The following is a 23109-nucleotide window of genomic DNA, read 5'->3' as shown; positions in this document are numbered from 1 at the left end:
TGTAACCCTTTTTTCATTTCTTCAAAAGAATGACCAAGAGTAATGTTGTAATGAGGAAAATACTAACAGATATAACCTCTTTTATGAAATATGATGACATTCAACTGAATACCACAACCGGATACACCAGATTAAGATACTAGAAAACCCCATAGTACGCACACACACAACACCCGACTGACAACTGAGAGCTAGATCATAGAGACAGAAAATTGTTCATTAACACAGTGTGGGATTCAGTGTACAGCACGATGAAATCAGTAGTAGAGGGAGTTTACAATAAGACATACTGGCTTATACATTTCACATAGCTGAACATCTGTTTTTTTTTCGCTTATCGCCGATTATATATTACTTTCACTGGTTATACATGAATAACTTATTTATAAAATTCTAGTGTAGTTATGAAGTTACAGAAAGGAAGCTTAGAGTGCTCTAGGAATTACTTTTTTTAACATGGAATGGAGAATGACTATGGATGATTATGATGATGATATTTGGTAAAATTTTGTCAATGATTCGTAATAACAGTTGAATAATTCTTAAGATTGATATATATTTCATTTGACCTGAAAAATTGGTGTGTTTTCTAGTACAGTTGATCAACTACGGACTGATATCTTCGTAGAAAGTGACGAAGGTGTGACAGTTTAATAGAAACCTAGTCACATTTTCTACAAAATAAGCAAATAAATTGACAAATAGAATGATTATTTGTGACTTATGTGTAAAATAGGTACTAATGGTGATGTTCAGCACACAAATGAAACCGGAAGGATTGAACTACTCGGTTGAGAGGACGTATCATGAAAATCATTCGCTTGGATTACAAATTTTTAAAATCTATTTAGTGTTATTATTTCAATGTGACGCTTAGAATGATTGTGTCAGCTATTTTTTAAGCTCAATAAATAAAAACAACAGCACAGTCGACTTGTACACCGATCTGTCGATAAAAGTAGAAGCATATTAACTAAGAGATGGAGTGAAAAATTGATAAGACGACACTGAAATAATAGACATCATACCTGTTGTAGTCCTTCCGGTTGTGAATTATCTAAATACATGGCAAGTACATTGATCACAGGTCTTAGTGATTGTGATAATAATCCCATCTAAATAAAATTAAATATGATTCATGAATAAAAAGGAGGATATATCAGCTTACTTGTATACAAAGAGGTCCGATCTCTTTAAGTAATCGTTTTTGTACACGATAAGATGTAAGGTATTTGTAAGACTTTGATGCCGACGCACTATAAAACAAGCAAAAACAAACCATCTGAAGTGGAAACTCAACATTCGTAAGGAAAGAAGTCAGGATATTTTGGAGGATATGATGGTGAAAAAGTTGTGTGATAGAACACTACAATAAATGCTTACAGAATGATCATTAAACCGAATCAGATGAATATATAATTTTCTCACAGAATCCATACCTGAATTCCGGCCTAATAAGTTTGACCAAACAGAACTTCTGGTTAGCCAAGTATATTTTTAAGAAATAAAAAATTATCACTTATAATTTGCATTTAACTAGCAATTGTATTATAAAGATTCAGATTAAATAGTTAACATCAAATACATGATAAGGATAGGGCTACTAACCTTACAGTAGCACCACGTGTTAAAAATAACACCAAAGGAGGAATTATCTCTGACGATGCACGTTGTCGAATAAAGTTTCCAGCAACTTTAGACAACACAGTCAAGAGGTCGAATGCCTGTAATAAAAGATAAAGTGTGATGGAAAAATATGAATTTTAAATTTTAAAGGATAACCATATCGTTAACGTTGGAAACTATGAGTCCCTACAGACTAATTTTTTATTTTGAAATACCACATTTTCAATGAATAACCATTTAAACCTAAAGTAAGAAGCATTATACTTGATGGTATATGGATTTGTCTTTTAGCAGATTTAATGCAACCATACAACTAATTGTAACCTCATTTATGTTTGGAACATTCACCTACGTTTACCATGAAGGGAGTTTAAGACACTAATAAATTGTCCAAATCGAACATTTCGACGGAATGTGGTGGTTTTAACAGTGTTATTTAACTATTTTTATTAAAGAAAAAAATCTAACAATCTAGGTATAATTTGCAACATGCAAAAATGTTGAAATAGTTGAGTTCGATAAGTAAACTGTTAATAATTACAATTAACAAGCGTTGATTACTACCAATCTCCGTTGGACACGACCCTGAAAATAATTACAAATGTTCACTAAGACATTATACATAAACAATTCGACTAAATCAACAAATGTATATTTCATACATATTTAATCCCTTTTATACTTTCTGTGGTGATTTTAGGGATTCAATTAGCATCAATTATGAGATTTCAATAAACCGTAAACGTAGATACAAATAAATAGTCCATTGAATATTTTCTTTTCTTTTCTTGAATTGTGTACACAACATAATTACCACAAACTGAAGAAATTAAGTGATCAATTAGATAGTAAATAAAATTAGCTTTATAATTCGGTGTGTACCATGACCGGGTTAAAAGGAAAATAGCTATAGTAATGTACAGTACACAGAGTGGTAGGATTCTATAATTGTTATTAGTAATATAAGATACGAATAAAAGTTACTGAACTACAGTAGAAATTTACTTTGCCATCAATCCAACTTAACATAATGGTTCGAGAATTGACGACTACTCAAAACAATATATTTAACAGTCCAATTGTACTTTGTTATGTTAGTGCGATGTTTAATTTTGATACTGATATAAAAACTTCCATATGCAGGTTCAAATCAATTACTTGAATTAGAAGATCGAGAATGAAAAAGTAACGTTACTGACTAAAGCCTATTATGGAATGTGTACACTCATTCACCAATATACATTTTTTGTCTCCTACATGATAAGATCATATTTTCAACCAATAGCATGTAAATCCCTGGAAAATCAAGCCGAATTATGTCGAAAGGTATGTATTTATTTGTTTGATCTCAAGTATTATCATAGTAAGTCGATGTGATGCAGATTAATATGAATAAAAATGAAAATATATAAAGAAAAAATCATGTCTATAGAAGGATAGAATGGATTGTATCACAAAAATGGATTCGACAATAAATAACAAATGAGGTTACGTACTAATCAACAAACTAAAGCCTGAACTTTGCGTGCAGAAACGATTTGTCCAACCTCTCATCCTACCCTGGCCCTAATTCCCTTAATGGGTATGTTTCTAGGTGTTTTTTTAATGCACTTTTATTATTACATTTTGCACTTTAAACTCTAATCATTTATTATTATTACCTTTTACAAGTTTTCTTGATTATTATTCAGTCTATTATTGTGACCTTTGTTGTTTTGTCGTTTTTCTTCATATCTGTCAATTGGACTATTATCTGACCCTTAAATTTTGTTCTTCCTTACCCCTTGATTAGTACGTAACCTCATTTGTTAAGAAAAAATCATTTTAAATTGGTTACAAAACTTACTTTTTCAACAACTATAGCATGATTATCATGAAATCGTTTCATTAAAGACGTCCATATTTTGTGAACAATCGGTAATAATAAATCTAAAATATTAATAAAATATCAAAAATCTATAACTTGATATAAAGAAACAAAAATACTGCTTCATAGTAATAACAATGTAGAACATTGATTAAGTGAATTGACGCATTCGAATTTCAGTTCGATATGTTGTTACAGATTGGAATTCACTTTACACAGTTGAGTAGTACAATTAGCCGTTAGTTTGGACAATAGAGCTGAGTATATTAACTCATATTTGAATTGAAAGGTCAACTAGACCTTTAGTCTGTCTAGTTGACCTTTTTGGTTTTCATATAAAAATGTCTTAACAAGTTTATGTGTGATCAGATTATTCGAAATGTATTGCGCAAATCATATTACATAATTCTAAAAACGTTCGTCTTCTCATTGGATTATAAAAATTTATCAAAGGGATTAATTGTTTTAAAGAACATATTTATTAGGATTATTATACCATGAATTATTTAAATAATTTTGATTATTAACATTTAAGTTACTGAGTTCAAACCTATCCCTTTAACAATGTCGTTTTATTCGTACGTTCTATGAGATCTATTTCGTTTTATATAGTAACTCTTGCCATTAGTATTGTTCATCAGTCTGATTATAATACAGTAATCTTCGCTAGATGTATCACACTACCAATTTAATTAATGTATTAACATAGGTAAAGTAACAGAAATGTTAACGAAATCATTGAAATTTATCGTTTAAGATCAAACAATCTTAATAAATCATGAATTCAACAAAATGAACAATAACTGAAATGTATGACATCTGAGATTATTCTGTAACAGGAATGACAACAAACAATCAGGATGAATTGATTGTGTCTTAGTATAAAAAACAAAAACAACTGAAGTAAATATATTTCACAGCATATTTATAAAGAAAAAAAGAGAGTTTAGAAAGAATTGGTGGTTTGATATCAGATGCTTTATTACTGAACACTATAATGTAAATGGGTTAGAGGTACGGTGAAAGCACGGTTAGACAATAAAACAAATCTAACCAAGTTTTGAAAAATATGACAGAACTCATGGATTTAAAACATCTAACATTATGCTTTATGATACCGTTAGGAAGTATAGTGAATTAAATAGCAATGAACAAATGTAAAATTAATGATATACGATTGTGTTATTATTAGTAGTAGTAGAGTTTCAGTTTTCTTGTTATTGACATTCAGATCTAAACACTAATAATGATATGTGAATACATTTAGCTAACGAGACCCAAACGCGACTAAAATTATGTCCCTGTATTCTTTGCAAACAAAAACACAGTGTTCCAGAATATTTTTAGGTTAGTTTGTAGTAGAATTAACTGTTTATTTTCAACATAGATGAATAATCGTGTAATACATTAAATGACAAATATTATTAACATTGTTGTGGACTGCCTGCTTGAATATCTGGGCTACTTGATCCTGCCATCTAGATATTTCAACAAGTTATCTTTTTCCGTTTGTTTTAACACATCATTATGTCTATTAATCGTATAAATTATTCAGGCACGTTTATGAAAAGTTTATGATCTTTCGCTGTGCAAGTTACAAAAAAGTACAATCAGAGGCATCGTGGTGGTTGACAATATACACTGAAAATAATGAACATTATTCAGATGTCGATTCCTGAACTGCTAACATCTAATTGGTGATCGCTCAATATTGATCGTCAGGATCGATCAAGAAATAAGAGAAGTAAAGTAGTTGAAATACTTTCTGCTGAGAATTCTATATTGTACCAAAAATATAATATTGAATAAAGCCAATAATAATAATAAAAGTAAATTTACAATTTAATTCATAAGAGTTAACATTTTAATATAACTAGTCTCTTACTGGTTTCATTTTCTAACGTCAAACAACCTTCTTTTAAAACATTCATAGAAAGTATACGTAGTTTAGGATTTCCATCAGCCATTAAATGTATACATCGTAACATGACCTGAAATTACGTGAAGAATTGGAAGAAACAAAATTATATTTTGAAACATCTGAAACAGTAACACATAATAAATCTGTAAGGAACACATTGATAATTACGTACAATTTGATAAATTGAACAAAACAGAGTCAAATTACAAGAAATTATAATAAAACTGGAAAGCTGGGAACAATCGGACCTATAGGTCTCGCTTGCGAATGCTTAACCTCTAGACCACTGAGCCGACATCCAACGGTGTTAATGTCTAACTCCAACCAATCCACGAAATTGAGCGACACATCCAGGTTTTCCATGGTGGTCTAGCTTCAATTGACTCATGATCTCAATTATTGAAATTACTATAATCTCCACAGAAACCCCTTCTGATAAAAAATATAATGGTAAACAATTTTAATAGTTTGTAATTTTCCGTCAATACTCAGAATTCAATTGAAGTGATGATTAATTTCAACACTATCCACTTCGACTCCTGCAATTAAATTTGAAAAGCAAAGTCTATTTTATCAAGAAGGAAAGATGATATGCTGTACTTATCCGACATGTTAATTTAAAGCTAAATAATAAGCGTGGGCTGTTAACGAGTGTACGTTATTGGATAAGATTCGAATTGACTTTCCGTGGGAAGATATATATTTATATGCTACTGGCTTGATTTTCTTAACGAGATAAATATATATTTATGGATGAATTTATGCACAGAATTCTACTACGATTAACCAGGTAAAGCTCACTACTAATCTAGTTTTCTCATTCAAGTAGCAAGTTGAAACTTATATAACAGAAGCAGAATTGGACGACAGATCAGTACAACAATTAGAAGCTACTAAGAAACAAACTCGTTGAACATAAGCCTCGATATTTTAGGTAGTGGTTATCGATGAAATCAAAGAAGCACGTCTCGTTCTATCTAGGACTAATAAGTTGTATGCATTTGGATAACAGTATTAGACGTAAACAACCATGTATATATGCAATGAATATGTCGATAGCATAAATACGTATATATCTAAGACAGCATACATATGAAGTCCTTGAATTACTTATTACATTTTAGAACCTAAAGCAGATGGGATTTAAAGATTAATTTTGAGACCATTTGTCTGATACATTTTGGGTTACTACGCTAATACTATCAATCTTTCATATCAAATTACTTATGTATAAAAATTAAACTATACTTTTATCAATAGAACGGGTTTGTGAAGATTGTTCAACTTTCAGTTATCAATCGACAGTGGTAGAATATAGTCATGGAATATAGTGAAGTCATATATTAATATCACTGGGTGATGAACTTTTTGGTTTGGAGTTCAAGCGTTCATACGCAAGACCAACATTTCTGGGTTTTATTCCATAAGACGTGGTTGTGGACGCACAACACTGAGGAGCTCCAAACTAAGACAATTAAAATTTTTGGCTAGTTAGTTAGTTACCAGTTGTTAAATGAATATTTAGTTACTTGCTGCCAGAAGGATAGGAAGGTCTTATTTATTAGTTCAAAACCCAAATGAAACAACAGTTTAATGTCCTCAAAATTTTGCCAAATGGATCATGAATAATCAATTGATTCATTTTTATCATAAAAAAACAGAGTAGGCTGAACTAGAAAGAAATACAATTTATTACAGCCCATATAGAGAAAACATTTACCTACTTCTTCAACTATTTGTAAATGATCGGGAAACGTATGATTTTCATCTTTATCCATATCATCATTCACAGGATCCATCCTAATTTTCTCTGGTTGATTTAAGGTATCAGTATAATTGGCTCCATTAGTTTGATTAATCGGTTCAATGTGATGAAGTGAACGTGTCTCAGATACAAGACTGATTGTTTTTTGATATAAATCAGTTAGATGTGATTTGCTGCATTCTGAATAATTCGTCTGAGGGTAATATATATGTAGTGTAATAATTAACGAAAAGAAATGGACCAAGGAAAAACAGCAAACGCAGCACAATAAGAAAAAAATTAATAAGTCAATGTGTTTACAGCAGTGTAATTGTTCGTCATCTGTTATGTTGGTAAACATAATTTTGATATTTTAAAAATGTTGAAAGTAAACAATGCTCAAATGAATATGTTTTATCAATGACATTGCTATTATAAAAAGTTAAAACTAAACTTGTATATTTGAAAGAAGCTACAATTGTAAAACTCGCATTATTCTGATGATCTGTAATTTTTAGTATTCAATTACTTCATTTTCTTGTTAATTGTCAATTCATTTTCTTCTGAGCTTTACTAATTTCATTTACTCAATCTAGCCAATTTTACACTTGATGTTACGCATCTTTTTTAATTATTTTTTTTTACCTTTTAGAAACACCTCTTTATGTGTCTTGAAGTTTTTCTTCACGAATTCCTACATATGATAACAGATAAATATTAATCCATTATAGCAGTTTACAATTTTCCCATACTTGTTGTTAGTCTATACATTTTTATGGATATGATGCAAAGTATGCGTATTGGTTGTAAATAGTAATTATTATCGTTTCTAGGTTGTAAGCGACTGAAGAGAAATCATGAAATAAAACGATTTATATTACCACAGCTTTAAATCGTAAATTGATCTTAGGTAGACCACCACTGAAAACTAGGATTCACTGGACCGATGTTTCGTTTCAGTATGTGATTCTTTAAAGGGACAGATCCATGACCCCTTCACAGTGAATCGAACCCATGCGTCCTTATTAATGAATAGCTTCATGATACAATACTTGGGGTTTTACCAAGAAACTGTGATCAGTGAAGTTCAACCATGTCGGATGTCAGATAGTTATTAACGGTAGACAATGGCAGATCCGTCGACTAATATAGTGAATTCATTAAAGTTGGACTTTACTACTGTTGGATGACAGCTTAGCAATCAACAAGTTAAGCTTTCACATGAGAGATCAAAGGCCTTGGGTTTAATTCCCTATGGAAAAGCGGTGGACGCGCACTCCTGAAGAGTCCCACACTAGGATAAAACAGATGACCAGTGCTTCCTTGCTTTTAATGATATTTTAACTAAGATTAGTTTGTAATTTAAAACTATGAAAATTCTATAATTTCCACAAAACACTATGCTGATAAAAATTTATATAATTCTCCTACGCTTGTGGTTTTTGCTTTAGTTAAATGTATCTACGAGAAAATTTGTATGCTGAATGAATATATTACTTATATAAACATTTACCATTTTCTGTTGATTAGTTATTGATTCAACCACTGGAGATGAATCAGTTGCTCGGTCTGAAGACTTGTTGTTTCTTGTCAATAATTCATTCCATTTACGACATGTTTGCATTAATTGATAAAATGGTGTAAGGAAAAGTTCCGTTGTATATTCATATGTAACATCTAATGATGAAAGCATCTGGTAGGAAAGAAAACAATAATTCATTTAAACATGACAGCTATGCAAAGTTTATACAAAAAGGAGACTAAAAAATGTTTGATGAAGAGTATTTGTAGATCAAGTTGATGATTTGGAAGGTAAATGGAATATACTAATTAAGATACAAAGAAAGATTGGTTCAGCAAAGAGTTCACCTTTCGGCGAATTCATTTTAAAAGTTGTATAATTGTAATTATACTTATTTTTCAAGATGATACTAATTACAATAATAGTGATAATAAAATCCTGTTAAACATGATAACAGTGAAGTAGAATAAACAAAGGTATTAACGATGTTTTTATCAGGGAAAATAATGAGTCTCATTGATAAGGGCTTGAATATTCATCATGGAAATAGTGAAATTAAAATAGGAAAAGGCCGGGCATGATAAGATAAATTGTTGAGATTGAAATGAAATATGATCAAGAGGATAGAAGGGGATGAAGATGGCTATGAAGGAAGAAAAGTATGAAGAAGAAAGAAAATTATGAGACATTAAGACCATGATAGAAGAGGTTGTATCAGTTTCTAATGGACACATAATTCTGGTTTTTCCAAATGAATAGCTAATGCTTCGGTAATACTAAGATGGGATATAACTGCATTTGGTAGCCTTCTACTTACCTTGTGGATGACTTTAAACACACAGTCCGCTTTGATTGAGTAACTTGTGTTAACAAGGTTTTCGATCATTGAGCTTTTATCTCCTCTTTTTAGGCGAGCCGGATCATGTTCTTGAATTTTTCGGATAAAGTACGCATCGAATGACCTATATACCTAGCTCCGCAAAAGCAGGTGAATCGATCAATGCACACAGAGTTGGTCGAATGAGATTATTTATCCTTATGATTATTATCTGCTGGAGAACACTATTCGCAAAGTTGATACGAAGAATGTTCTTTTTAGAAAATCTACCTTTATGATGCATATTCAGGCCCTTAACAATAAAATTATCACTATCTTTCCTGATAAAAATAATGTTGTAATACATTTGTTTATTCTACCTCATTGTTACCATCTTTAACAGGATTTTATTATCACTATTATTGTAATTAGTATCATCTTGAAAAATAAGTATATAGTTACGATTTTACAGCTTTAAAAATGGCAGCTATTGTATTCACGGAGCTAAATGGTTTAATTGTAAAAGCACTCATTACCTTTCTATATAATATCATCAGGATTTACTTGAAAAAGAAGTGAGGAATTAGAATTTATTCACAAATGATTAGTTGTTTATGACCGAAGTCAGACAAGGCTGTCTACTCTCTCCCTTCCCCTTTCTTTCAGTGGTCGAGTGGATTATGAAGATCTCGACATCTGAGGGAAACACGTCATACAATGGACAGCTGAGAACCAACTAAACGATTTGGACTTCGCAGATGACCTAGCCCTCCTATCACATACACATGAACAAATGCAGATAAAGACAGCAAGTGTAGCAGCAGTCTCTGCATCAGTAGGCCTCAACATACACAAGGGTAAAACCAAGGTCCTCAAATACAACAAGGAGAACGGCAATCTAATCACACTTGATGGCGAAACTTTGGAAGATGTAGAATCCTTCACATACCTGGGAAGCATCGTCGATGAACAAGAAGGATCTGATGTAGACGTAAAGACGAGGATTGGCAAATCAAGGGCCTCATTCCTACAATTGAAGAACCTATGGAACTCAAAACAACCGTCAACCAATATCAAAGTCAGAATCTTCAATACAAACGTCAAGACAGTTCTACTGTATGGAGCTGAAACTTGGAGAACTACAACAACCGCCATCAAGAAGGTACAAGTATTTATAAATAGCTGTTCACTCAAGATACTCAACATCTATTGGCCGGATACCACCAGCAAAAGTCTTCTTTTGGAGAGAATAAACCAGCTTCCAGCTGAAGAAGAAATTAGGAAAAGACGATGGAAATGGATAGGACATACATTATGCAAATCATCAAACTGCACCACGAGGCAAGCCCTAACTTAGAATCCTAAAGGAAGGCGGAAAAGAGGAAGGCCAAAGAATACATTATGTCAGGAAATAGAAGCAGATATGAAGACGATGAATAACAACTGGAAAGAGGTGGAAAGGATTGCCCAGGACAGGATTGGATGGAGAATGCTGGTGGGCGGCCTAGGCTCGTTTACGAGGAGTAACAGGCGTAAGTACGTACGTAAGTAAGATTAACTGTTTATCCCACTAACTTGTAATTAGGTTTGTTATTATTTATGAGTGTCTAACCATTATTTGAATATTTATTCCGATTGCTTTCGTCTATGATTTGATCTTTGAAAGTAAAGTATTCCTTTTTCTTATTGTAAAAATAATAAAATTTCATTGTGCTTCCTCTAATTAGTACTTTGATGACTTCCAAATTTAATAGATCAGTTATGTTTGAAGTATGTACTCATGATATTATTTAAATAGCTAATGAAAACCTTGTGATGAAATCAACCAGTTCAAAATAATACAACACCTTCAAAAATAAGAACTAAAAGAAATTATTTAAATAAATTGTTCTACTTTTAAAATGAATGTAAGTAGTGCTGAAGCTGAACAAGAAAAAAAATCAAGGTTTATTCCATTTATAATGATTTTTTTTTAATTATTCCGCTGTTGGTATTTTGATTGATATATATGCATTTTGTGAGAATTGCCTCAATATATTCATTATGTCACAAGTTTTTGTAGAATAGATGAAATGTGGATAAATTACAAATTAAATTAAAATTCAGACTTGCTGTTCAAATGAGTGGCTATGTGAACTCAGTAGCTAATAGGATAATGCGTTGGGCGTTTGAATAAAATTGAATTCAGTTTGGATCTTAGAGTGAAGATCAAATTTGAGATCTAGGTACATCTAGTTGGTCAGTTTTATATAAGATGAAACAAGCGTCCTGATTTTTAATTCCAACTATATTCCATTTATACGATAAAAACCGAGGTTTTATCGCTGTTTCCTAATTTGAGTACATTTTTTTTTATTCCGTAATCATCTCTAACAGTTACACAGAACGTAAGGTTCGTACATTATTTATATTCTCGTGTAAGAATAAAGAGCTGATGTTACGCCAAATAGTAGAACAATTCGATCTATGTGAGACTGAAATTCATAACATAAGCATTGTAGTGTACTTTTTAAAGTTCATTTACCAGGTATAGATTCGTCTATTTGACTTCGAGCCACATTCTTAGCGTGATGGCTAAAGAGAAATGTCGGTTACCGAAACCAGTCATCGGAGTGGCGTTCTAACCTGAAAATTAGAGGCCGGAAGTTGAATAGCGTAACAACTGAGCCACAGCTCGACAAAATCCCAATCGTTGTTGCTACCTTGACGTGGTAGTCGAGCTTGCCTATCTTAATGAATCAACCAAGCTATGCTGGCTGGAACAACCGTTTCTCAAGGTCCTACCACGTCAGACAGGTCGGTTGAAGAGCGGTAAGACTAAAAGCAACAAACCTAAGGTTCGAAGGCTAAGTCGTACTGCTGACTGTACAGAGGTGTGACAGCAGTAAGGTGTTTCCTTCAGACAAACAGCATGACAACGATGCTGCCTTCCCACAAGGAAGGGTTGGGTTAGAAAAGGTCGACCCTAAAAATGCACACCTCACCTTATCCCACGAATATCCGTCTCCGGCGGTAAGGTCTTAACAAGTACGGAGCTAACAGAAAAACTACCTATAAAAAAGTCGTGTGTGACCGTGGTCTCTGTTGACTTAAAAGCAGCATTTGACTCCGTAGAACGCGAGATTCTGTGGCAGTGTCTGTCATTGAAAGGCGTACCTCAGAAGTACACAAACCTTATGAAGGCTCTTTACTTGAACACTACTAGTCGAGTCAGAGCTTACGGCGAACTGTCATCTGCTTTTGTAACCTCAAGTGGCGTCCACTTTCGCAATTTTTGTTTAACTTCATCATAGACCTACTGATGGAAATAACATTCTCGTCGACTGAATTCTCGAGTATTGATCTCCTACCAGGAGGTCCACTTATCGACTTAGAATACGCGGATGACATAGTCTTGTTTGGTGAATACATTGATAAAATGCAGTCTTTTGTAGCACTAAGCAACAATGCCAGAATGTTTGGAATGCGCTTCTCTCCCTCTAAATGCAAGTTGTTGCTTCAGGACTGGTCTGCGTCAACACCTAAACTAAGGATAGGAAGTGGAGTAGTCGGGCGTGTTGACAACTTCACTTATCTTGGAAGTCTGATCAACCGTAATGGGTTAGTGTCTGGCGAAATCTCAGCACGGATTCAGAAAGCTTGCTTGGCTTTTACCAACTTACGTGACTTATGGCGAGGGTGAGATATCCGTCTATCAATTAAGGGACAAGTATACTGCGCGGCAGTCCGTTCTGTCCTACTTTACGGCGGCGAAACATGGCCATTAAGAGTAGAAGACACTCGTAAGCTACTAGTATTTGACCACAAATGCCTTAGAAATATTGCTGGCATCTGCTGGGATCACCGGGTAAGTAATAGTGAGGTTAGACGCAGGATATTAGGGAATGATGGTAAATCAGTTGATGAGGTTGTGAATCTTCATCGACTGAGATGGTTGGGCCATGTGTTACGTATGCCTGAACACTGATTGCCACGATGCGCAATGCTAACCGGTGTTGGAGATGGTTGGAAGAAAGTTAGGGGCGGCCAAACTAAAACGTGGCATCAGTGTTTGAAGTCACTAATTTCTAGTCCGAGCCATGTTGGTAGATGCAGACTATTTGGTTGGGGTCAGCACGACTATCGTAACCAATAGTTGGGGACTGTGTGACATGGCTCAGAATCGATTACAATGGCGTCGGTGTATATACTCTCTGTCTTCCCTTAAACTATGAGATTAAAATCGCTTCATATCTTTCTACGAAATAATCCTTTCTTACTGTACTATATCCTTATATGCAATCTATCGTTTATATATTACCACCTCTGAATTAACTACTTTTACGAATCCAGTGTTCATCTTGTTGTGTTAATGAGGTATGGCAACTTGGACCGATCCATATATGTGCCTGATCCTACGTTGTAGCTGACTGACTGACTGAGCTCGACAAAATACATGGTTTCGTAAATTTAATTAATAGCTGGCTAGCACATCAGCTGATACTTTCTGAACAAATTTAACACCATTTATCCAGTAGCTTGCGTTATAAACAATGCGAAATATTTAAACCTAAAGATTAAAAAAGAATCAACTGAATCTTACATGTTTTTCAAACTCATCAACTGCTGCTGTGAAATAGAACATAATTATGGTCTTAACTTAAATATGCTTCTCAATTTGTATACAAGACTAAAAAAAACTATTTTTTTTTGTAAATAGATACCTTTAAATTATCGACAGTGTACGCGGGAAAATATCGAGAACTGTAAGCCAGAAAATGTGGTCGAAGTGAATAAACTGTTGAGTAATTTTATAGAGAGCAAGAACAAAGATTGGTGCAGAATAATATGAATTCATTTTATTTCGTTAGGTTCTCATCAGCTGCTTACAACCTAAAATATTTGAAATTTAACATTACAGATATTGACATACTTATACATACGAGGGTGATTAATGATGCATTCTACCTCTACCAGCACCAGAATTCAAACGACTGTTACTAATTTGTACAAAAGATATTCAGTTCCAGTTCAACGATATCAAATACAGACAAACCGACGGTGTAGCAATGGGAAGTCCGTTAGGTCCTGTCCTAGCAGATATTTTCATGGCCAACCTCGAAGGAACCAAGCTCAAAGGAGCGATTGATGAAATGATGTATTATTCGAGGTATGTTGATGATACCTTCATCGTATGTAATAATCAACAACATGCAATAAACCTGCTAGAGTTTTTCAACGAAGCCCATCCAAATATCCATTTCACTATGGAACATGAAAAAGAAAACAAGTTCCATTTTCTCGATATCGCGATAAAACAAAGAAAGGACGGTACAGTTCAACGTTCAGTTTATAAAAAGGACACATGGAATGGAAGTTATCTCAATTTCAATAGCTTTTGTCCAATCAGTTACAAAAGGGTACTGGTCAAAACACTGTTTCACAGAACAGAAAGAATATGTACTGCCGATACACTAGAAGAGGAAATTATGAATGTTAAAAAATGTTTAAAGAATGATGGATACCCACTGAAGTTTATTAGGAAATATGGCAAACGTGAAGATAAAAAACCCAAAGAAATTACAGCAAATAAAAAGCCTATTTTTATTCAACTAAAATTCAAAGGTGATGATGTCACAGGATCAATCAATATGAGACTAAAAACTGCATTGTCAGGAACTTATCCTACAACAAAATTGATTGTCCTGTCCAAAACAACATGTTCTTTGACACAATCAAAGGTCGACAGGTATCCCTTTCATGTTACCAACAACTGTGTATACAAATTCACATGTATCTGCAAAAGCAGTTACATTGGTAGAACAGGAAGGAGAGCCTACGTCCGATTCAAAGAACATATCCCGAAAAGTTTAACATCAAATGGATTGAAAGCATTCAACAGTGCCATCGCAAAACATCTCCTTGACACAGGACACGAAGTCGATACACTGAAGTCCTTCAAGGTGATTAGTAAACAATCAAGCTCCAACCTTCTGAAATTTGCTGAAGCGTTAGCAATCAAACGTCTAAAACCAGACCTATGTATACAAAAAGAGACAGTAATAAATCTTTCTTTACCCTGGTAACAATACCCCTCCCTTTTTTATTCATTTATTTCTACCTGTTTATTTCAAACAGGACGAAACGCGCGTCCTGGATTCCACTGCTAGCCACTATCCATCTTTGCTTATAATGCTTGTAAATTAAGGCAATATTGAGGCATACGCACAGTATGCACATATGCCAATAAGAGACTGATCAATTTCAGTCCTAAAACATCAATGGGAAGATTCAAGTAAAACAACATCAAGTGAATTATTTATTTTTTTGTTTATTTATTGCGTCATTACTCTAACTCTTTTAAATTACATCATACATAATTGACTGATTGCAATTCATATTCTCTTTATTACCATTAATCTATTTTCATGAGTTCTAATCACTATTTCAATGTTCCGGAACTTTCCCTCTCAAACTTTATTTATTCGAGACAAAAAAAAAACTTTATGACCTCATTAACCCTATCGGAATCTTCGCTGCACCATGATACATTTATGCATCATTAATCACCCTCGTATGTATAAGTATGTCAATATCTGTAATGTTAAATTTCAAATATTTTAGGTTGTAAGCAGCTGATGAGAACCTAACGAAATAAAATGAATTCATATTATTCTGCACCAATCTTTGTTCTTGCTTTCTTTAGGATAATAAAAGGAACTATGTGTATGAAATGTTGAGTATTAGTTTGACTAAGCACTAAGAAGTCCTATTATAAAAATATTGAAACAAATTTATAATGTAACGGTAGGAAAATAAAAAACCTAAGATAATTAAATTACTTTTGTAACCATCGGTTTTAAAACTGGCAGTACATTGATTGTGCAGTATTCAAACAAAGTGTTTGTAGCATTACAAGCTGATAATAAGCTTTGTTCAACTTCACTCGACAGAGAAATTGCAGTGTTACCTTTTGATGAATTTGTCATAGTCAATAAGTTAACGCGATGTAAATCTAGAGTTATACTGGAAACTAAGTAGTCAGCATTAACTGTAATCAGTTCGCTTACGCTGTAATCAAAAGAATGAGAGAGAGGGTGAAGAAAATAAGTGATTTTGATTATATGGAATATAATTTACAAAGAAGAATCAAACCAATTCATGGACTGAATTGTAATAAAGACATCTAGAATTTGAACGTGAAACAGATCAGAATTGTGAACTACTTTATGTCGGAAGATGTTCGTTGATCATCTGCAACTTTCGTTACCATAGGCACACAAACTTCAAGTTGTTTATCACGAACGAACGACTGTGAACAAATGAATCAATAAATCATACCATCTCCTTCCAATTTTGTTCAAATTAATATAAAGTGATCTAGTAATTTGATGTGATTTACAAAAGCCTCAGTCAATTTATAGATTGTGTAAATCGCCTATTAATAATAGTAAAGTAACACGATATTGGACATTCAACAAATTGGCGGACGTTATTTACGTCACAGGAAATAGAGCAAATCTATAAGGTCAGTGAAGACGATATAAGAAAAGGGGAGTAAACGTTCATTCACAAACAACATCCAACAAATGGCTTTTTCTAATAGCTTAAAGTTCTCTGAGGCAGATAATTTAATCACTAAGTTGAAATAAACAAATACTATATACGAAATACATAGTGATTTTCAAAAATCAGATTACATCATGTCCTCAGTATTCCATAAAATTAGTTATTCAGGAAGATACAGTGAAATTATTAAGCTTGATAGATGGTTCAAACAAGCTTCAGCAGTTACATGTTCTATATAATAAAATATTATGTGAGTGATACAAATAGAAACTCTAAGAAATTTCAACTTATGAATTGTAGAAAAACACACACCATAAAACTAACCTTGAATATTTACAATTCTTAGCTACTTGATCTAAACAAACTCGTGCAGTTTGACCGATTAAATCAGAACGTGAAGCAAATGATATAGTTGGAAGTAAACCAATACGTAAGCATTCAGTGAAATGTTGATCAGTATGAACTTTTTCAACGTCATTATTAACATTTAATGTATTCAACTTTTGATGATTGTTTTTCAATGAATAAAAAATATTATGAGGTAAATAAGTAGTAAGTTATGAAGGATAAATAAGAAAATAATTGTAATAGTTGTTTGTATTTAATTCTTTCTGAAAAATGTTTTTACATTTGTAGTGGCTGGTACTGTGTCAAGACCACATAGGCTATTCTAGCTTCTAGACATACTAATTTATTCATTCTTCTCAAGCCACATTTTACCTTCTCAATTATCCGCTTATTAATCCTGATCATGTTTATATCATCGTATGTGTGTTGATTGCTCACCCTATTTATTACATGTCTGTAAATTATTTTCGTCTGGATAAACATATTGAGTCACGCTTGATCAGAACGTGTTGGCTCACTCTCCTCCGCTGAGAATCACTTCGTTTCCCTGCTTGTCTGTTCCGACCAACCAGTGTGGGAAATATACGTATTCTAAATTCATTTTCGTATTTGGCTTATTTCATTCCGTTATACTCTAGAAACAATTAGGTCGATGATTACACATACGACAGTTGGCGGTATGCATATTTCGATAACAATCAGCACACGATTTAAATGGGGTCAGATATTGGGCCACTAAACATTCTTTCAGCAACTGCAAAATCCATTAAATCCGTTAATGATCTTAATGAGGTTTATTATTCTGAATTTGATAGAGTTATTTGAGAATTTTGTAGTATCCTTTCGATTTGTCCTACTAGCGTAGACTGATTGAACAATGGACTAATCAACACATTCCGAGTTAAACTATCATTTAAAAAAGGAATCTGGCAGTTTGTATAAAGATTTACTCTTTTTGTGTATTACATTGAATTAATCCGGTTTTATTGTCCATAAACCTGTGTTTCAGTAGCTTTAACCACCATGTCATTAGATTAGATGCAAATTTACTAAATAATGTCAGGGAAACTTAGGTTATTATTGATAACTTTTATGAATTAATTAACATTCAGAGTTCGATCAAATTAAGAGGTACCACGAAATCGATATTTTTCATTTTTTTTTAAATCTTTTCGTTCCCTGAGACAAAAATGGGTGATAACACTGCAAACACAATGGTGTGTTAATTATTACATATTCTATCTAATTTTTCATGATATTGCTTTTTGTATAGTATGTAAATATAACACTGGTGAATCATGCAACACAGATTTATTAGCACGTATTTAATACATAACGGTCGACTCTCAAGCTATACAAATACACAGTGCATTCAATTTTCAACTAATCAATCGTATTGCAAAGCCTAGTTCATCTACTTCAGTTTGCGCAGTCATGTGTTAGTACTAGCCATTACACAAACAATATAGCTTAAGATCGAATACATAGGACGGTTTCTGGTCAATACGTTAAGTTTATTTAAAGGATATCTAAAAGTAGATATTTATGTGTCCTGATATACACGCATACATAGTACATAATGTATACACAATAACCCATAACTTTAAACATCATACTGAATAATTGTAACTTGGTATTAATTTGGAAAAAAAATTAGTATTGTGTTTAGTCTATGGTTCATTATGAAGAAATTAGATCAAAGATGAGAAAAGAAAGAAAGCTTTTTCTCCCAGGAACCTGGATAATAGACCAAAACTGATGGACCATATGTTAATGAGTAAACAAAAACACAAATTACCTAATCCTTTGAGTTAATAGGACTGTGGAATGTGGAGAATGGAGTGAACTTTACTTTATTACAATTAGTCGGAGGTAAAATGGTAGGAGTCTTGTACTGGTTGAAAAAGGGTATCTCCAATTCGACATCCTCTATGGGATTCGTACCGGTATCACCCAGAGACGAAGATTTCACCACCGAGCTATTCATGGTTGAGTTATTTAGAGTAACTGATTAATAATAAACAGTTAATTTCATGTTTTCCAATTTAGGTTGATCAGGTTCAATCGACTAAGCTTAGATGTGACATGACGTCGATTTATGCTAAGGCGAATTAATAAGTTCAAATATTTCAGTCCTAAAAGTCATTCGTTCAACTGCTATGCTACTGAAACTCTAGATTATGAGACTTTGAATGACCTAGGGATTATCAGTAGTCGCTAGCTGAAGCTTGTTGACTGTTTTTCCCAATAACCTAACAGATTGACATTGATGATAAGTAGTAGTAACACTCACTAAAAAAGCAATAAACTTAAATTAGAATGAAATTGTTTAACTACACAGGTTTCCATCTATTTAATGTTAACGAATAAAAGAGCAAGCGAAGCTAACCTGTGAAACAGTACAAAACATTTCTAGTAATAAACAGATTGTAATTGAATTCATTTTCACATCTCCAAGTTGATTTATTTCAGATTTTGCAGGATTCTCATTAGAATTTACAGGTGGCCATGATTTATATGTGCTTACATTAGACAGATGATTGGTAGGTATTCTATCATTTGATAAATGAACTAGCGATGTCGAATAATCCATATCATTATTACCGTTGGTGATAATAATGTCACTAGTGGTGTTCACACACTTAGATTGACGCGTAGGTAATGTTAATATGTCTCGATCAAAGTATAAACTCATAAGGCTTCTGAAAAGATACAAAAATATGTAAACACGAAATCTAAATAAATTTCAGTGATAGTCAGAAATATCATATGTAGACTAAAAATAAGGTTTGTGAATGAAGTCTTCAGTTATGATAATTATGTATCAGAGGTTTAACCGCTTAACCAAGTTCTTCAACACAACTAAGAAGATTTCCTGGTTTAGTCAACTTTTATCGTAGATTCATACCTGATCGTGCAAGGTCAATGCAACATTTGACAGATTCTCTTGAGGCGAAACCAAAACGAATTGGGCTGAATTCTGAGGCTATCAAGACTGTTGAACAGCTAAAGGATAAACTATCCCAAGCATCTACGTTAACGTATTCAAATTCTATCTCCCAACTCTCCTCGATGATGGACGCTTCAGTCAGAGCAGTAGGCGATGTCCTTAACAAACTGACTGGAAACGCCTGAAAAACGATTGCGATCTCCTCAAAATGATTCGTTTCAGCAGACACTAGATATTAGACCTTCGGACGGGAACGTCTTGCAGTCTAACTATCCATTAAGCACTTCCGACACATGTTGTAAGATGGGGAGTTCATAGTTTATACACGTTATAAACCACTAGCCAATACTTTAAAAGTTGGAGATGATAAATGTTCTCCTCCATAGGTCCGACACCTTGACTACACATCACAGTTCATCAGTAATGTCCGACATGTCAAAAGTCAGGACAATCGGGCGACAGACGCACTATTTCGGATGGAAATGAAAATAATACAACAATCTACAGTAAGTTTCGAGACGATTATAAACGGTATCAAGAATTGCAAAAACCATTTGCAGCGAAGAACCATCACCTACTGAAGGCAGTTTCATGTACTGGGACGCAACGAAGGCAATGCCTTGACCCTGAAAACTATGCACAAAGGCTACTACCAAACTAATCAATGCCAGATTCGTATAGCCAAATTTACAAAATAGTGTACACAATTCGGTTAAAGAGTGTTTGGTATGCCCGAAATCAAAGGTTAACCGTCACACAAATTTTTCTATCGGAGTTTTCTGAAAATCAGATGCACAGTTTGCCTGCGTTAATACAGAATTGGTAGGTTCTTTACTACGTTCTAATGGCTTGTATTATCTACTGACATGCATAGATAGATTCACAACGTTTCCCACAGCCAAATCGATAACCGAATTCACAGCCGAAATAATGTCTAAATCTATTGTTCAGAACTGGGTGACCATTTTTGGTAGACTACAAACATATAATAAGTTATGTAGCTTTTTAGGTTCACAGGGAGTTAGTTTTTCAAGTGAACAATATGCAAATGGTTTTTAACTGTATCTCAGGTTGATTAAATCAACTTTCTATTTTCTAATTCAATGTGATGGATACAGGTATTAGACAAACAAATCAAGTGTAGCTAAAGTTTCATCAAGTCTTTATTTTACTTTACACATACATATCAAACATTCAATCTATATAATATAATGAAAATAAGCTTACAAACAAAGGTTTTCACGTTCACTCCATGGTATTTTATCTAATATGAAGGACACGAAAAAGACAAACAAATCAAATGAGATTCTTCTTAAAAAATAAACAAAATAAATTTGAAAATAAAAGCTTAGAGAGATGTATATTGTAATTAATAAAAGAATGGTTACTCAGAGTAATAATTTCCACATAGATGGCATGAAGTTAATATTTTGTATTCACAGTTGATTAACGCATAATATTCTTGATTATAAAGAAGGTGAGAGTCACACCATATACAAATAGTAAAACTTCAATAACCAAGTAATTCTATACATCCTTTTTAAGATCCATAGTCAGTCAGAAATCTAAGCATTAAAAATGGAAATCAGTTATAAGTAAGTACATTTACAGTTCTACAGCGAGTTATGGGTAATTATTCTACGATTGGAACGGAAAAGAACTTCAGCTTTACAATGAGTTCTCAGTTGACCATAGCTGCTACCTTGGTGTGGTAGTCAGTGTTGCCTATTATGATGAGATTAGAACACTTATTCATCTATGTTCAACTGTGTCAGGGAGGTTGGTCGGAGAACGGCAGGGCTAAAACCACAAAACTTGCAGTTAGAGGGTGGTGTTCTGTCGATTGTACTGGGGTGCGATGGTAGTAAAATGTTTGCCTCAAACAACCGCCATCCTCTTAATTTTGTAAAAAGCACCCCCGCCGCGAGAAGGTAGTGAGTAGGATTTTCCTGGACGTGACTATGTACGCGTGGCCATGTGAAAGCGTTTCAAGAGGGAGAGCGGACTCTCCCCACCCTCGGCCGTACCATGGCATTCGGAGGCCTGTAAGTGGCCAATTTTTGGAGTGTAGTGCGCTAGTTATCGTCATCGATTTACGCGACAGAACCGGTTGTATCAGAGTAACTCAGTCGTTACTAATGCCGCAAGTATTGTAGATCCATACAGAACCCCAAACACTCACTTTGTACACTCACCCAATGATTATCTAAGAGTTGTATATAGAAAAACATATTCAACAAATTCAATTTTTTTCATTACTAAGTAATAAGATACTACAGAAAATAAAATCCTTAGAATAAAATGAACAGATTAGCGACACATTATATTTTAAATAATTCCAGAGGGAACGTGAACGAGAATTAATCTACCGACAATCTTATAGACATTGACCACAATTTGACAAATACCACGCAACCACTTACACCATTGTATGTTGGATAGTGTAGGAACGGATAGGGGAGTAGAATTTATAACGGAAAAATTGAAGTCTGCATTTAGTAGTACGAAGACCTATGCACATAATTAGCATTCATTAAATTATGAATCTGTTATTGTTGTAGTTTGAAATGTAGCAACCTGAAAGTAGTATTTATTTATTTATTTATTTGAACACATAAATATTGGTACAAGAGAGCGCCAATATATATGCGCCACACAAAACAATGAAAATTCGAAGAGAAATAGAAAGAAAAAAAAAACTAAGGAACGCAAAAGAAAAGGAGAACAATGACGAAGAGATTGGAGTAAGGTAGTGTGGTAGTAACG

General features: G+C 33.4%; 1 protein-coding gene across 2 annotated transcripts in view; it reads right to left on the bottom strand.

Annotated features, from left to right (window-relative positions):
• The window catches only part of MS3_00010825 (uncharacterized protein), a 44305-nt gene that overhangs the window by 5147 nt on the left and 16049 nt on the right, over positions 1-23109 (bottom strand). For both annotated transcript variants that reach the window (XM_051219220.1, XM_051219221.1), the window contains 11 exons: positions 21571-21607; positions 19783-20095; positions 17370-17545; positions 16319-16547; positions 8672-8851; positions 7139-7372; positions 5379-5484; positions 3473-3555; positions 1609-1724; positions 1169-1256; positions 1029-1115 (listed from right to left, as the gene is read on the bottom strand). In XM_051219220.1, the coding sequence (XP_051068307.1) occupies positions 1029-1115; positions 1169-1256; positions 1609-1724; positions 3473-3555; positions 5379-5484; positions 7139-7372; positions 8672-8851; positions 16319-16547; positions 17370-17545; positions 19783-20095; positions 21571-21607 (1649 nt within the window). The remainder of the gene's footprint in view (positions 1-1028; positions 1116-1168; positions 1257-1608; positions 1725-3472; positions 3556-5378; positions 5485-7138; positions 7373-8671; positions 8852-16318; positions 16548-17369; positions 17546-19782; positions 20096-21570; positions 21608-23109) is intronic.

This window comes from Schistosoma haematobium, chromosome 2 (assembly GCF_000699445.3).
Source record: "Schistosoma haematobium chromosome 2, whole genome shotgun sequence".
NCBI classification, from domain to species: Eukaryota; Metazoa; Platyhelminthes; class Trematoda; order Strigeidida; family Schistosomatidae; genus Schistosoma; species Schistosoma haematobium.
This window is presented reverse-complemented; position numbering and strand designations above follow the sequence as displayed.